The sequence below is a fragment of the Paralichthys olivaceus genome, chromosome 16 (genome assembly GCF_024713975.1).
Source record: "Paralichthys olivaceus isolate ysfri-2021 chromosome 16, ASM2471397v2, whole genome shotgun sequence".
Lineage (NCBI taxonomy): Eukaryota > Metazoa > Chordata > Actinopteri > Pleuronectiformes > Paralichthyidae > Paralichthys > Paralichthys olivaceus.
Genome location: NC_091108.1, coordinates 11,140,088 through 11,157,248, shown reverse-complemented (window position 1 = coordinate 11,157,248; position 17,161 = coordinate 11,140,088). Strand labels below are relative to the sequence as shown.

Sequence of the window (17,161 nt, the reverse complement as noted above, 5' to 3'; positions counted from 1 at the left end):
AGGGTGGGGTGTCGGCGTTAACTGATACAGGATCAAGCTGGGTGGTCCGGGGTCTACACACATACACCATTTCTGTGTACAAATAAACTTAACCCCCCCACGCTATTGTGGTCACCCCTCCCACTGTTTTTTCTCGACATCTCTGGTCTTCACAGCTGCACAGTGTGCACGTGTAAACAGTCATGCACATTCAGACATGTACGAGCCCACGCTCCTCCTTCGACAACAGGGTAAATAGTCCTACCATTAAGAGACAGTAACGATCAGATAATAACTAGTGTGGATAAACAATTACAAAGATCAGGAAGAGATGAAGGGAGCAAAACACACTGAGCAAACTGATTCATGGGTTTAAGCAGACCTGTTTTTATTTGAACACAATGAACAAAAAGGCCTATAGGTGGAAGAGAGCGTAGAACAGTCAAGCAGGCTTCTGATTGGTCAGTTGGCCGGTTAATTAGATGTCCTTAAGGTGGACGCTAGATCTCCATCAGCTGGTCCGTTCCGACGATGACCTCGTTAGTCCTCTCAGCTGAGGAGGACAAAGATATTCAGACAGAGAAGAAAACGTTTTTAATGTTATGTGGAAATTCAACTCTTATCATTTTCAGGTTGTTTTCATTTGTCTGTTAGTTAACAGAGATCTACAAATTATTCTCTGAAAAATCAATGAAAAAAGTCTCACAATGTTAAAAAAATGGAAAAAATAATTCAATAATATTTCCTAGATCTGCCCCCTGACCTGTACCCACCTCTCCAAAAAATGTCATGGAAATTAGCTGAGTCATTTTTGTGCAATCCTGACAACAAACACACAAACAAGGACATGACCTAAAGTGGACAGAACAATGTGTGTCCCTCAAGGACATATGTACTCTGTTTTGAAACACTAAATGTAAACACAACTGTTCAGAAGAAAGTGCTTCACAGTGTGCAACATTTGAGAGTGAGAAGCCAGACAACACTTAAAAATACTCTTTTGCTCTTTATTACTTTATTACCACACACACATTTTACTGCAGTGAAATATATTTACTGTAATGGAAAAACCATTAAGTTATTTCTGTGTATAACTTTTGAAACTACAATGACCTGAATGGAAAACATAGGTTGCCTGGGGTGCACAAATAAATGTATGTGTAATTTGTAGTTTATGGGCTACAACGTGCATATCCCCTGTATGGTAATTTTATTTATTTGAGATCACTCCCAGAATCTTCTGCGTGGTAAGAGTTAGGTCACTCTGACTGCTACCTGAACCTCACTGAAAGAAATAGATGGTGCTTGAAACTACGTCTGCCAGCGTTTTCTTACTATCTTCCTCAAACCCAAACCCGGTTCAGCATGAGATCAGCCACCACTCCTCCCTCCATCCCTTCATCCCTGAGCACCAGTACAGATCCAAAGAAAACGGTGGAAGAGAGAAATGTTCCATCCACACAAGGCAGGTTTTAGTGAGAAGGAATCTGCTGCTCAGACTGGGTTTTCTCCACTGTGTGTGTGGAGGGGAGGACAAATGGAGCATGGGACAGTAGGAGAGAGAAGGCGAGGGAGAGCCTGGAGAGAAAGGGGCAAGATGTTACTCAGTTTGGGCCCTTTTGTCGATGACTAAAAGTTTTTGTCACAAGGTTGACCCACGTCCTGTAGAGAAAGCCATGTCGTTCTATGCACTAGCATTGCATGACTTTTAGCAAGGTGTGATATTGGAGAAGATTTTCCTTTTCTTTGCCATACTGGTGCTGTTTGGACCAGGAAACACCAAAACTGTACAGGAGGCTTACTAACTGGAGTTTCCAGGCACCAAGTGAGATAGAGTTAGAGGGGTATTTGGATACTCTATGAACCAGGTGTTGATATCCTGCCAGAAAACAGTTGTATGGGGCTAATTGTGAAAACGCAAATGTCCGTCAGTTGCTCCGCCCTGTTGTAAAATGTCTGGGGGAGCCCATGTGAGAATACAGCAGGAAAATTCCGAGCCATTGAGGGGGTGTGTTGATGCGTGACGGACGCAAAACTGAAACAAAACCCGCAAATTGACAGAGAACCACTTCAATGTATCATAAGATCACAGTTTCACCTTTAAGGCAGGAAACACATCCATATACGATGCCTGCTTTATAAAGGTAAGCAGGTGTGCATTTGCCAGAGTGGCAACAGCAAAGGAGTGTGTCTTTTAAATATCAACACCTGATAGACGTGCATGTGTGCACTTTACCGGTGTGTGTGTGTGTGTGTGTGTGTGTGTGTGTGTGTGTGTGTGTGTGTGTGTGTGTGTGTGTGTGTGTGTGTGTGTGTGTGTGTGTGTGTGTGTGTGTGAGAGAGGTTGACAGTCAGGGTGGTCCTTTACTGCTAACAGCTTCAGCAGTGGAGTGGGTGTGTAATGTATTTAGCAGCCTATGGTCAGTCAGTGAGACTGGTGTCAGAAGACAATGCTCTGCTTTTTCTTACAGTACAATATAAAGTCAAAGAGGAGAGTGGGTTTATAATTAGTTCAGTGTGTTTTAAGTTCAATAAACTGACCTGATTTCATGACAAGGGCAGATTAACATGTATATTAAGCAGAGACACGACATAAGCCGTACAAGTGCACTTATAGACAAATATTATGAGAAGAGACGTCTATGGTTTTTAATTTTCCAGTGAGAAATAGATTTTGATGTCCACCACTGTTTCAATTATTGAATGCTATTCACTCATGTTGGTAGCTACAATGGATATAAACAAGCAGTTTTGCTAACCCCTGCATATTTACATTATGTATTATATACGAATTACAGAGCTCTGTTCCTATCAAATAAATAAACAATTGCACAACTTTCCCACTTTTAGCCTGCCGTGGTAGCCCTTAGTTTGGTTGCATTAACAGTTCATTGTGTGTCTAAAACAAAGGTTGAAGTTGTAAATGTTCATAGGTTGAGACCAATAAAAGCATTGTTTTGTTTTCTATTGAAAATCCAAAAACTTATCATAGACTTTAGTGCTGGGGGTTTGTCAGCAAGTGAATCAACTGAAAATTCCGTTACTGTTCGGTCCACTGAAGAGGAGGAACCAAGTACCGGAGGTGTTGTACCTAGTTCCTCTCCTTCAGTTAAGATACGTCATACAAGTTATATTTTGTTACATCCCCTCAAGTTGTGGAAGACTGAAGATTAATTCTCTATCGTCATTCCTGAGGTTTCTCCCTGATAAGGTTTACTCATGAGTGTTAACACCTTGAGATAAGATGTCATTTTTGAGGGGGTCCTAACACAATAGGAATGAAAATTATAAGATGCTATATTCTAAACTTATTGTAATGTCTATATAAAAAAAAAACGTGACTATAAACGATTGAATTCCTTAAAAATCTAAACTGATGATGATATAAGTATTTTTAGAAATGACTAATTGAGAGAACAAAAAAAAATATCTGTGTTAGACAACCAACAAGAGACAGAGATTTACACTCAATTAGAGAAACAGAGCCTGAAACTTTTACTTTACTTTTGCGTGACTGAATTTTGGCTGTACATTGTATGCAAAGCAATTATGCAACAAAGAGTCCAAGCTTCCAGGGTGCAATAACATAATGTGCTGCCTAGTTGGAAGCATCCTGCCAAAAAAAGCTAAATCCAGATTGGTTTTGTAGCAATGATTGCTCTACACTACATTCCTCTTTTGAGGTTCACGTGCGGTTGGCCAACAGCAAAATGGTACATTAGATTAGTCTCCAGTTATGAAGCGTGGACGACGTAATGTTTGGTTCTCAAACCTTACGAAACCCTGGTCGGTTCTAAAATGACACTGGCACCGGCGTCTGTGTCCTTTAGGAAAAGAGGTATTAGAGCTCCCAGTTGTTCACTCAATTAGGCTGCTCAGTCTGGTAGTCAAGCTCACTCTCTCTTTTTCTATATGAGCGTGGTTGTGTGTGTGTGCACGCGCGAGTGTGGAGGACATGGCTGGAAGCTGCTGCTGTTGAATTCCGGGTGGTCCTGTTCTGGCCCTGCTCTCTAACCTCTCCATCAATGTGACACACACGCACTAGCACACACACACATTTATACTTCTATCTTAGTGAGGACACTCATTGACATAATACATTCCCTAGCCCCTTACCCTAACCTTAACCATCCAAACTAAATACCTAACCCTGACACTAACCTAAACCTGATTCTACCTCTAACCCTAAAACCAAGTCTTAACCCTCAAACAGCCAATTGAAAAAGTGAGGACCAGTCAAAATGTCCTCAGTTTCCAAAAATTTCCTCACTTTGAATACTTGAAATGGTCACACACACACACACACACACACACACACACACACACACACACACACACACACACACACACACACACACACACACACACACACACACACACACACACACACACACACACACACACACACACACACACACACACACACACACACTGAGCTAGCTTTGGGGACAAGAGGATTAAGGAAATAAAAAAATCTCTGACAAATCTATCACACCAACTTCAGAATTAAGAAACTTTCACAGTTGGTACTTGCAGATACCACACACATACATTAGCACTTTGTCTAAATCGGGCCAGAGAGAGGGGTGGACAAAATAACAGCAACAACCAACCCGGACATTGCAAACTTTTTTAGACAGTATGTCTTGTGTAATGATTGAGTGTTATTTTGGAAAGCGTCGGTTTTCTTTCCAGTCTGAGTTTTCTTTGCTGCCGTATCATTTGTTCTCTTTGTCTTTTGAGGCTTTGAATCCTTATAGAATAAATTTTCCAATTGATTGTCGGAATTCAAAACATCCAACTTCGTTTAGGGGAAAATGCTAAAATGTACTCACAGTTACAGAGGGAATACATTAATTACAATATAAGATCGAATGCTTGAGATAAGAGTTAGATGACTGTGTGTGTATGTGTATGTGTACGTATTAGCCTCACCCTCTGATTCGATCCGCTGTCCATTTCCAACCAGACAGTATTTGAGGTCTGCTCCTCGGCCAATGACAGCGTTACTGCAGATCACACTGCCCTGGATATTACACCTGAAAATCAAAACACACAAATGACGTGAATCCTATTCTTAATATCTGGCATATAAACACTATGTGGTTCCCAACTAGGGTGTTTGAACACCTAGTGAGTCCCAAGATTAATATGAGTAGCCACAAAAGAAAATATGTTGTTTTCCTTTTAAGGAACAGTAAATCATTTGCCACTTTATCAAAAACAACTAACCAAAACTAAAGTTTAGGTTATGTTAAAAACTTTTTTGTTAAGAAAAGAAGATTATAAAATATGTGTTAGCTGCAGCTGTAATGAACTCAACAATATTATTTTGACGGATCCTTGAACTGTAAGTTAGTGCCCTTTCTTACTAAGTGGTAGTTTGGGTAATTGAAGATTAAAATTGCTGTGATTCATTTCGTAGTGTTGAAACATTTTCTGTTTGCTCTTCAGGCTACGCTGGAGATCCCAACATGGTTCATATTCTGTTTTTTCTCTTTGGAGCTTATGTACACACAAACACACACACGGGCACATACACACAGTTTAGCACACTCATACTGGGAGCTGCCCAGTACAACCACAGCCTTCCTCTGTTGGCTGCAAACTCTCTCCCCTCCATAGTTGTGGACTGAGGTCAAACTGACAGTAGAGACATTCAGCGTCCTACCACCTGCCTTGAAGACTCAAACATATGCTTCATGACATTAGCATATACGTGCAGTGTATTAAAAAACAACAGGAGGCCATGCTGTGTGTGTGTTTGCGTGTTAAGACATTGTTGGCCCTGTGCTGCAGTCCCACCTGAACTACCAGTGCCAACCCACCATGCACACTCACATTCAGCCAAACCATCACCATAAAAATTCTTGGAGGGGAGACACAGACAGTCTTGTGTGTCCTGTGTTGGCTAATCGTGGAGGGCATGTGTGTGTGGGTTTGAGAATGTGTGTGTGTGAGAGTTTCAGAAGCTTGGGGAGCCCGGTGGAGAACACATGTTGATCTTGCCCAGGTTGTGACGCACACACACTTGGCCCTCTGCACCTCACACACAGACAGGTTTGTATCGGCCCGATCTGTTCAGGTGGTTAGCCCTTAAGGGAGAGGGAGAGAGGAGTGTGTGTGTGTGTGTGTGTGTGTGTGTGTGTGTGTGTGTGTGTGTGTGTGTGTGTGTGTGTGTGTGTGTGTGGGTGTGTGTGTGTGTGTACGTGTGTTAGTGACTACCCAGGAGGTGCTGGTGGTAGATGGTGATGGGAGATTACAAGATTCAGAGTTTTGTAACATTAGAGAGAGCGGGAGAGAGCGAGAGACCACCAAAGAAGCTTCAGAGCTGAAACACCGCTAATTACTAACACCCGGGCTCCTCCTTGCCATGACCCCCCCCCCCCCCCCCCCCCCCCCCCCCCCCCCATCCTCCTTCCCTCTCTTACACTCACACACACACAAACACACTCACGTCAACCCCCACCTTCCGTGCCAACCCCCCCCCGTAAAGTTGACCCCTACTATCCCCCTTCCCAAACACGCAGCGCTTTGTCAACAAGCTCTGGTCAGCTCCAAACAAAGAAGCCAGAAATGCTCGGGGTTTCTGATACATGGCTGGGGTCTGCTAATCCCCTCATACTGGCTTTTTCTTTCCTTCTTTCTCCTTCCTTCTTATGTCCTCAAAGAAAGAAAAGAAAGAATTGCAATTTCTTTATTGCATGCTCGCTTGCTTTCCCCTCGCTTCTTTCTTCCCTTCCCCTGTCTCCCTTTATTCTTTCATGCCTTTGTGCGTGCACCTACATGGGCATGATGAGGGTCCCCATGCTGGCTGGCTGGCTGGGGTCCCTGAAAGGCTTAAGAGGAGATGGGGAGAGAGACAGAAACAGAGAGGAGAGAGATGTGGCGTCGAGGCCTTGGCAGAAAGAAAAGAGGAGGAGTAAGAAATTGAGATAAAAGACAAGGAGCCTGCGAATGAGTGCATTAAAGTCTCTTTCCACCAGAGTTTCTGGCTGAGAGACTGAGCAGATCAATCTACATGCTAATGCTACAGTAGCTGCTGGTGCTGCTCTATGCACAAGTCCTCTTTTGTGGCTACAAAGCATTTTGACCACTGAAACTCCTGGCTACAGTTAAGAGCAATCCTGATGTGCACCACAGCTGAAAAAGGAAGAAAAGAAGCACATTTGCTGAACTTTATTACTTTGGCTAGTTTCTGTTGTAAATTGTGTCATTTGAAAATATTAGATGGAACCTTTTTAACATCATTAATTTTGCCATTTGATTAGCTGGTAGCGCAGGAACAAATTTACGAGCTAGTTTCTAATAGCACCGATCAAATAGTCCAGACTCTTGCTTGTCTGGATAACATCTTTCAAACCCACATGGTACACCACCACAATTCCATAACCAGCGTGTTTGTTTGGAACTGGTCTCTGGCTGGTTGCACACCAATAGATGCATTGTTAACTCAGCGATCCCTGTTTGACCCCATAGTGCTCAGAAAACAAAACCTGTTACACCTCCCATCAACAGACACACACACAAGCATCTAACACACACGCACATACAGGAAATGCAGTGAATGGAGTTCTACACATACTACTGTTTTTATTTGTAAAGCAGCAGTGTAACAAGTTGTTTCGAGTTTTAGGTTATTGTATAGGACTATGAACAGTTAAATAGAGATTTAAGATGCTCATTACAATTTTTTCCTGGCAATTAAAGATAATTCATTTAATTTTCAAATCTTTTCTCACTAATCACCACTTTGTCACCCACAGTAAACATGTCTGAACTGAGCACCTACTAAAAAGCTTTAATTCATAAACATGCCTCCGAGGGGAAATTCTTTTTCAGGCTAAATTAATGTGTTCGCAACAACACTTCAACGAGTGTGTGCACGATGTGTTTGTTTTTTTGGGACATGTGTGTTCTCACCCTTCCTCGATGGTAACCCCGTGCATGATGATGGAGCTGGCGACTTTGACTTTCTCCTTTATAGTGGTGGAATTGCCAATAGTGGACCTCTTTATGGAAGTCTTATCTGCTACCTGGCACAGAGCTCCGATGATGCTGTCAGATCCCATCTGAGGGAGGAGAGAACCCAAACAGAAACATTACTATGGATATATCCACACAACATTTTTTAATTTTAAAAAGCATCACTGTAGCTATAGCATTTACACCTGGCATCCACGGTACTCTGAGTTAAAAAACTCTAGGGCCTAATTTTCACCTGCTTCCCTCTTCCTGATTGAGTTTTATCAGTCAGGACTAGACTACCAGCGGTGAAGGAAAAGCGTTTCTAACACTTACTTTCAGTAACAGTTCCACTTTGCTGTTATTCAAAAAAATGTAATCTCTGTTTTTATTTTTCGCTGTTGCCGTTTCCCGTTCTTAGTATTTTTGCTTCTGCTTTACATCAGCACATGCATGCTCAGTGTACATGAATGGTCATGGGACATGCATTTTCAGGTGTGCTAGTATCTTTTCTCTTTTAAAACTATTAGTGTGGACATAGACTTAGACAGAGATACATAGCAAATCCTCTACAGTGAATATCATGTGTAATTAAGATGCTGAGATAATGAGGAAGCAAAAAAAGATAAATCAAGAACAATAAGCAAAGTTACTTATTTTGATTAAAATGATTATAGACCAGTGCTAATTGTGATAAGTCATTCTTACCTGACATCTCTCAGAAATTACAGCAGATGGATGGACTGCCGACTCCTCAAACAACTTTGGGGCCTATTAGGAAGAGGACAAAAGGGAAGGAGACATGAGATAAAAACAAAAGGAGACTGAAAGATTGATTCAAATTTCATCAATCTTTCTGGTGTAATTGGAACATTAAGTTAAGTATAAAAATTTAAATAAAAGTTGAAAAAACAAGAGGCGTACTTCTTCATCTTAACAGAATATGGAGTTTAAAGCTCAAATACACAACAAGTGGACCATGAATTATTCTTTTTTTTATTAAACTACTGTTTCCAAGATTAATAATGAATCTTCATTGAGTAGTATGATCAGCAGCAAAAAAGAAGAAAATGTTTTTTTGTGCATTATGAAAAAGGTGAAAATTACATAAAAACAGAGGGATACAAGAGGAGAGAAATTATGCAATGAAATGACAGCATATTTACTGATGATGTCTGACTCACCAGTCGGTTTGCCTCTATGTAAGCAGCCAGAGTGTTGACGCGGTAGCACAGGCCCTGGTCCATTATGTGAACGTAGCAGCGCAGCTTTCCTCCATGGTACGCCTCGCTCATGTCACCGTGATGGTCGTTCCAGCAGGAGCGCTCCTGGGCGAGCTGGAGGAGAGGCTCATCCCGTGATGAGATGAGGAGCTCTGAACGATGGAGAGACAGGAAGAGAAGTGGGTACAGCAGCTTTAGGAGTGAAAATGATGAGGAGGAGATGAGTTTAGATGTTCTCCATATTGATGCTAATACATAAGATCAACAGCTATCTTAAATGAGTTAACAGCGCTGTGGCTGTTCAGTGTTGTTTTCCCTCTGACCGTGGTTTGGAGAGGAGTCACTCATTTTCTGGTTCTGATCCTCTGCGTCCTCTTTGATTTTGTGACTGTTGGTCGTTTTGGAAAATTGCTTTCGCACCAAATACGGTACCAGCTCGCCGCGGATTGATGAGATGGACCTGCGAATAAAGAAAAGGAAGGAAAACATAACACAGATGTGAGGCATCAATATTACAGAGAGGGTGGAGACAATGATCCTGGTTCTAGGTGCTTTATTTAGATAATGGTACACTTTCTAATCATTAATGAAGTGGAATTTATTCGTCACTAAGTGCACAAGGGGTGAGGTTGAATGAAACGTAAATGAACAAGCGAGAAAACAAGTTCATAAATAACAGAATAACTTTGCCAGTGAGCTACATTCTGAATTCACCGTGCATCTGAAATAAAATTTTAAAAAAGCACTTATGCATTACCGTGACCTTGCATTGACTTGAATAAAACCTTTTGCTGTTCTTAATCCCTCCTGTACTGGTTATGTCCTTGGCAAGTGGTTGGCTACAATTTGAGATATGTTTTTTATTTTTTGAAAAGGAAAAGGACAAAGTTGTGCCAAAAAAAGCAATACGTTTATATATTTCATGTAGCTCTGCTGTTCCAAGGTCACTCACTGCTTCATGTTACATTCACACTGACACAGTGCACTACTGTGTTGGTCATTTACAAAGTGATGTGATTAAAGATGAGAGTTGACCACTCATCAAGGGATAAATTAAATAGCTTGGATTTTTACTATCGATCCTATGATTATAAGATCAGGTGGTAAAAGCGACCTTTGTTATTTAGCACTAGCAGACAGCAGTTACATTAAGTTATCATTATTTTCAGACATATTAGCTTTCAAAAAAACTACATACTGATAATTAGCACCTCAGTAAAAAAAAAAGCTGAAGTTGAATCATACTTTCAAGTCCGTTTAAACCTGGAGTTAATTTCCCCCCCAAATCTTTTTCCTCTTCTCTGCTCTGTGCTGTGCTCAGTGTCTCTCTCCACCTCCCCACACCCCCTCTTACTCGCCTTCTCTTACTTTCTTTTAAAAGGGAGATTAGAATTTCCATCTGAATGACAGGAGAAAAACAACAGTTACTCTGTCCATTTCTCTCCCTGAGCGAGAGCACGGAGGAGAAAGGAAGCGAGACAGAGGAGCCGTGAAAGGAAGTCCCAAGAAAAGAGCCGAAGAAAGAAATGAGTCATCTAACAAGGGAGATGATATATGGTGGCGGCAGAGGGTGCGTTAGTGATGTAATGATGTAAGATTTATATCTACATCTCTATGGCGATTCAAGTGTAACCCCCCACGCCTTAACCAAAAAAGAGGTGGAGAGTTAGTTATAGTGGTGGGATCTGTGTTTACAAGCATGGCTTTAGTTTTATTTATGTGTGAACTAAAACTACTATTATGAGGACTCAATTCTTTTTAAATGACTGTAATATAACTAAAGATTTCCACAAGCTAACTTTTACCCTGGCACCTACTTTTCAATGGGCTCCTTGGCAAAAACTGTTAGAATACACACCTCCGCAAAGACAGATAACAACACTGTTTCGGGATTTTTTGCTTCATGCTGTTAAGCTTTCAGCTTCGTCTGGAGTACATCTAGATCCAGTCCTTATGACCCTGAGCAGGTTTTAAACAGACTGAAATATCACTGCAGCATCTGCAATGTCTTTCTAAGTGGCTGCATCTATGCTGCAATATAACGATAACATAAATAAGAAAGTGGCACTAAAAAGCAGTGGGGGGATTTCACTGTCGTTCACTCAGCGTGAAGTTGCCGAGATCCTCGACCGATAACTGCTGTGATGACAAGAAACTCAAACCCACTCATAATTCAAAGTTTCATCTTCCTCTTCATTCTGGCTGTTAGGAAGCTTTAAAATACTAGCTTGGGTTGTATAGTGCAACCGAAGAGCAGTACTATCCGGCTGGCTGTGACTCAGGAGGTAGAGATGGTCATCCACTAACCAGAAGGTCTGCGTTTTAATCCCCTCCTCCTCCAGTCTGCATTCTGATGTGTCCTTAGACAAGAACCACACGTTGCCCTAACGGCTGGGTATGAATGGTGTGTGGGATAGAAAAATACTGCTATATAGAGACAATCCAGTCACCAGTTGATTCTAAAATGATCAAAACCCAACCACGTTCAGACGGTGGAAATTTTTATTCTAAAATTTTTACTTCCAATTTTATTTTTACGAAGAGAGACTCAAACAAAGTGAGCGAGTCTACTTTCCACTGACCTCCATAAGAAAGAGCCAAGAAATTATTAATTAGCAAAACTGACACTAAAAAGTGAAATTATGAGATGAGGTCATTACACAAATCCAGAAAACCATTAGGTCATCACTTTCACCAGTTCTTAGTGGGAAAGATTGAATACATGATATCAGAGGTTATTTTCAGATTCTAGCCAGGGGTAGAGATCCTGTGCAGCTACAGAGGGCTCCACTTGACACTGCTTCACTTCAGAGGCTAAAGGCCTAACAGCCTGCCTCAGTGGCACATAGTAAAACAAATTAACACCTCACTAGAATACCCTGCTAACAGGACCGTTCAAAGCCTTACACACCAAGTTACCATGTTTAACACTCAGTGCAGATTAGGAAGCACATGTGAGTCCATGTCGACCTGTGTGGGTGTATGTGTGCACTTAAACTGGTCACTTTTCAAATTATTTGAAAAAAGAATATGGACTCACTTGTTTTCTGTGAGGAAGTCCACCACTGCTTTTTTCAGACAGTAGAGGTGAGCGTCCACGAGGCCCGTTTTGATGTGCATCCTGGGATGTCTGCAGGTAAAAGAAACGGCGACAGAAAGTGAAGTTATATAAATATCATCTTTTATAGACTCACTGAGCTAAGACATTTTAGAAAAAACTCACACAGCATTAAGTATGATTTGTGTCATTAGATTATATATTGCTGCTTTCAGACATGCACTGAACTCTGGATAATCTCCTGAAATTACGCAAAGAGGCTGCATGTGACAACGCAATTCCTCCGGAGTCTGTCCCGCCAGCCCCTTGTAAAAACTCCAGATAATGAGTGAGCTCATGTGAGAATACAGCAGGAGATTATCCAGAGGCGTTTCTAGGAGGAGGAGGCATGCATGGAGAAGACATCACTGAAGATGTCAAAGTTTGGTGATACGGGCCGATGCTGGTGACAATGTGCTTTAAACAAAAACATGATCTCAGCAGTGGGATTTATTTGTAATGTTCTACCTCCTGCATGATGCACCATCCCTTTCCTGAACAATCTGGAGATTTCTGTGTTGTTGTGAACGGTCTGACTGGAGATTCTCCAGCTGCGTTCTTCATATGCTGATGGAAAAAACTCTGGGCTAAATCCAGACCCCTTTGTCGAGACATTTTTGAGCTGATGCCTTTAAAAGGGTTAATGAGATTGTACAGACAAAATGTATGCACTGACGGATAAATCAGAATATGTATTTGTGGAGTCCCACCACACTGCATACACGCAACACTTTCCTGACAAACATTTTAACCATGGCTACTTATTTCACGTTTGTTTCTCATTTAATGAGCCTTCTTTCAATGTATACCTCCCCTTTGCACATTAGCAGGAACATTTGATGAAAGCCAGACACTGCCATAGGCTTACATAAAAGTCAGAGCACGGTGACATCTGTCTATTGTCGTCTGTCAGCCACCGTAGATGTCATCCCGCAGAGCTGCTGCCGGTGAGACAGGTTTATGTTGGGTGGAGGGCCACATGCACACAGACACACAGGCATCCATCCATGCATCCACTCGTTCAGCCACAGATTCACACATCGACACATAGTTTGAGCTTGAATTTGTGACATTTACGAAGCGAGACCCAAAGAAAACCATTTCATCCTTCAGGGTGCAATGAACAGATCCACCGTCACCCCTTCATCCTCTCTGACTACCTATACTCCTCTTCCTCTGGCCCTTTCAATCAGTACATAATAAAAACTGCAGGGAGCATTGTTCCTGAAAGGATCAAACCAGGGCTTTTACATGTTTTAGCACATTTACTACGAATCACACACACCTCCTATGTTTTCAAAGCACGCTGTAGTGATTTAGATTTTTAAAGTTGTAAAAGTGAGAAATGACTTGAAAAGTCTGTGTCTCATTACCACAAAACAATAATGAAACTTTGACAAAAATTAAAAGCAGACATGGCGCTCACTGTTCACAGTGACGCTGAGAGCTGTGCAAATTGATTTATTACACATTAAAATGAATAGAAACTAAATGCTGCCTGCAAAACAAAGTCTGAACTGTTCTGTACAGACAATCTGGGCTGTCTCAAAAATTCAAAATATGCAAACATGTCCTAGTTATACATTTTTTAGACAAAATTAGCAGGTAAACAGGTTTTTAAAACACAAGTAAATCAGCTCAAAAGAGCACTTGACTCCTTTCCCACTGGTAGCAGTGGATTTTGACTTTCTGTATTCCTTTCAACATTTTCGATGTCATGAATATGACATCAACTTGACCAGTGGAAAGGAGCTATTGGAGTTGGGATGAATAGATACAAAGGTGTTGACTTAAAATGTGGTCTGACGATTTCGTGCAGAATGGAAGAATGTGCATTTGTGGTTTCATCAATTTTTCACCCATCTGTACCAACACATTGACGCGTTACAGAAACACTTGCCGAGCAAACGGGTTCCTCTGTTAATCCTCATATCAGGTTTCACCATCAGGGAATCACTAACGGGAACAGTCTGTACTGTGATTGGCTTGTGTGAAGGGATGGCAGTGCCAGACGACATTCCATGAGAGAACAAAGTGGCAGAGACGGAGCATACGCCTGCATGATTGAGTACAAGAGCTCGATTTGGTTGGATGGTTACATGGTTAAACCAAAAAGTCTCTTAGGCAAACCTTAGTGACTCGAACCCACTGTGCAGGCCGAGGCGAGAGATGACCTGCACCAAGAGTTGGGTGGTATACTGAGTCAGGTAAAGCCGGATTTTTCTCATGTGGTATAGTGCAACGCAGCACAACTGGGAGACATCGGCTGCAGCACGGCTCAAAACTGACTATGGAAATATCTATCTATCTATCTACTCTTAAAAAGAAAAATCCAGGAAAGCTTGAATTTACATAATTAATGCAAAGGATCTTCAGCACCTCTCAACGAGTACATTGAAATGAGCCATAATTAATAAATATCAAATAGAGGATATGCAAGGATCCAGGATGTGGTATTGTAATTGGCATGAGGCCGAATTAATGAGTGATGATACACCTGGTATTAACCATCAGAGTTTCATATAAATCTTTTTCAATGTTTCCTCTAGCTTTACGTCACTCACTTCCTTCCTCTCCTTTTCAACAAAAACTCTTTTCTACAGTTTTCCACATTTCTCCTTTTCCGCTCCTCTGAACTCCCTCTCTCCACCAGGCAGCAGGATAACAAGAGTGACTGAGGAGGATCGCTTGGTCACAAATATTTTACAACCAGATGCTGGAAGCCATAAATCAAACTATGTGTGTGTTCATCTGCGTTAAGGTATTTTATTCAAAAGCATAAAAACACATGTGCGTGCACACACATGGACACACTGCGGGTGTTGTCAAATGTATTTATTCACACAACACTTCCCAGGTGTGTGCCTGTGTGCGAGTATTGTCGGCTTAAAGTGGAATTTATGGGAACACCCAGCATGTGACATCACTGCTTCACATCTGCAAGTGAGACAGGAGAGTAACTGAATGAGTTGAGTGAGGGGAGTGAGTGAGGGAGTGAGGGGAGTAAGTGAGTGAATGGCGTGAGTGAGGGGAGTGTGTGAGTGAGCGAGTGAGTGAGTGAGGGGAGTAAGTGAGTGAATGGAGTGAGTGAGGAGAGTGAGTGAGTGAGGGAGTGAGTGAGGGGAGTGTGTGAGTGAGGGGAGTGAGTGAGTGAGTGGAGTGTGTAAGAACAGGTGTCCTTGTAATTTGCAACTAAAAGTCTTTGTCTCGTTTCTTGAAAAAAAAGAAGAAAGGAGTCTGTGGCCCTTGCAAGACTTTAAAGCTGTTTTCAGACATGCCCTGTGGGTAAAATCTGGAGAAATGGCTACAGTGTTTACCTGCAGTTTGCTTTTCACACATGCACAACACAGTGGGAGGTTCTCTGCACAGACGCGCTCACAACAGCAATACTCTGCATGACAAATCCCGACCCTTCTCACCTTCGATCTTCAACGGAACGTATCACCACCAAATTCAATCAAGCTTCAAATTTCACACACATAGAAATGAGTTCCCTAAATGTACCTGATTTGTATTCAACAAGATCCAAGATCCCACAATGTTAAAGAAATGAATCCAGATCTGTACCAAGATTTAATGGGCTCTTCCCTGACACATACTACATACTTCCACCATGCTGTGAGCTAATTCATTCAGTTGTTACTGTGCAATCTTGCCTAAAAAAACTGAAACAAAACATTAAAAAACAAACTGATGGAGAGAAGTACCCATTTCAAATATTAACACCAGATCAAATCAGGTTTTTATGAATCAGGGACGTTTATATTCAGATTTTTTGAAACCTAAAACATTTCACCGTCAAGTGTTGCTTTACTTACTGATTCATAACACTTAGCACTTGTCTTTTTGCAAAATTCCACCTCAACAAACATCTTGCATTTCCCAAATATGGCTAAACATCTTCCTTTTCCTAAGAGCAGCATCATGTGATGTCTGGTTGCTGCCAGTGTTATAGAGCTCGGTTTCAAGGGCAGCAGGAATTTACTGCCTCTGCAGGCAAGGATGACTCAACCCTTGGATTAATGACTGACTACTTAAGTACCACTAAAGTCCTCAGTGGGAGAGAGGAGTCACATCTCTCTTGCTCACTAACACACACAAACACACACACAGTATAATGTCTTATTTAGTTACAACCAAAATCCCACAGCGAACTATGACTCAGACACAGCAGAATGACTGTTAATACCCTCATTAGTCAGGTTTCCACTACAGAGCCAACACGGCTGAAGGGCTTACGACGTATTTAGGACATTCAACTATTGCCTCAAAAATAAAACGTGTGTGATTCCCTTAATACCATGCGAGTAACAGATGCTTTCTTAATTAAGATGATTCACATATTTGAAGCGGTGTTATGAGGCTTTAATGAACATTGCCCTGCTCGTGTAGTTGGGCTGTTCTTGAAAACTGACAAAACCTGCACATTCTGTATGCAAGATCATAGACATACTTCAACATATGTTTAATGTGTATTATATAAAATGTCAGAACATAATAATAAATAAGCTAGAATGGCATCAGTCCCCTAAAATGTCTTATTTTTAAAATGAATTATTACCTTGAAAATCTAGCAATGTTGCCCCCAGATCCAGACCAAAATCTATCCGGATCTTCCCTGACCTATGCCACACTCTTACACAAGTTTGTGGTAATCCGTCCACAATTGTTTTTTTTCGTAATCCTGTTTACAAACACATGGATCTGGGTGAAAACATAACATCCTCGGCAGAAAAGTTTTCAAATTGCATTTTTGGTTGAACAAACAATCTAGGTCAAAAAGATTTTAGAATTGAAAGCTGCATGTCAGGAGCTGCATAAGCAATTAGAATTATAAAATATATACAATTCATTTAAAACAAAAAGCAGTACTAAATTGGATAAATGACTAACTCAT

At 41.3% G+C, this 17,161-nt stretch overlaps 1 protein-coding gene across 1 annotated transcript in view; it reads right to left on the bottom strand.

Annotated features, from left to right (window-relative positions):
- Positions 1-342: 342 nt before the first annotated feature.
- Positions 343-17,161, bottom strand: part of eif2b3 (eukaryotic translation initiation factor 2B, subunit 3 gamma) — a 29,068-nt gene continuing 12,249 nt past the window's right edge. The window contains exons 6-12 of the mRNA XM_020104960.2: positions 12,208-12,297; positions 9,491-9,627; positions 9,129-9,319; positions 8,653-8,715; positions 7,903-8,051; positions 4,915-5,018; positions 343-532 (exon numbers count right to left, since the gene is read on the bottom strand). Of these exons, the coding sequence (XP_019960519.1) occupies positions 480-532; positions 4,915-5,018; positions 7,903-8,051; positions 8,653-8,715; positions 9,129-9,319; positions 9,491-9,627; positions 12,208-12,297 (787 nt within the window). The 3' untranslated portion in view covers positions 343-479. The remainder of the gene's footprint in view (positions 533-4,914; positions 5,019-7,902; positions 8,052-8,652; positions 8,716-9,128; positions 9,320-9,490; positions 9,628-12,207; positions 12,298-17,161) is intronic.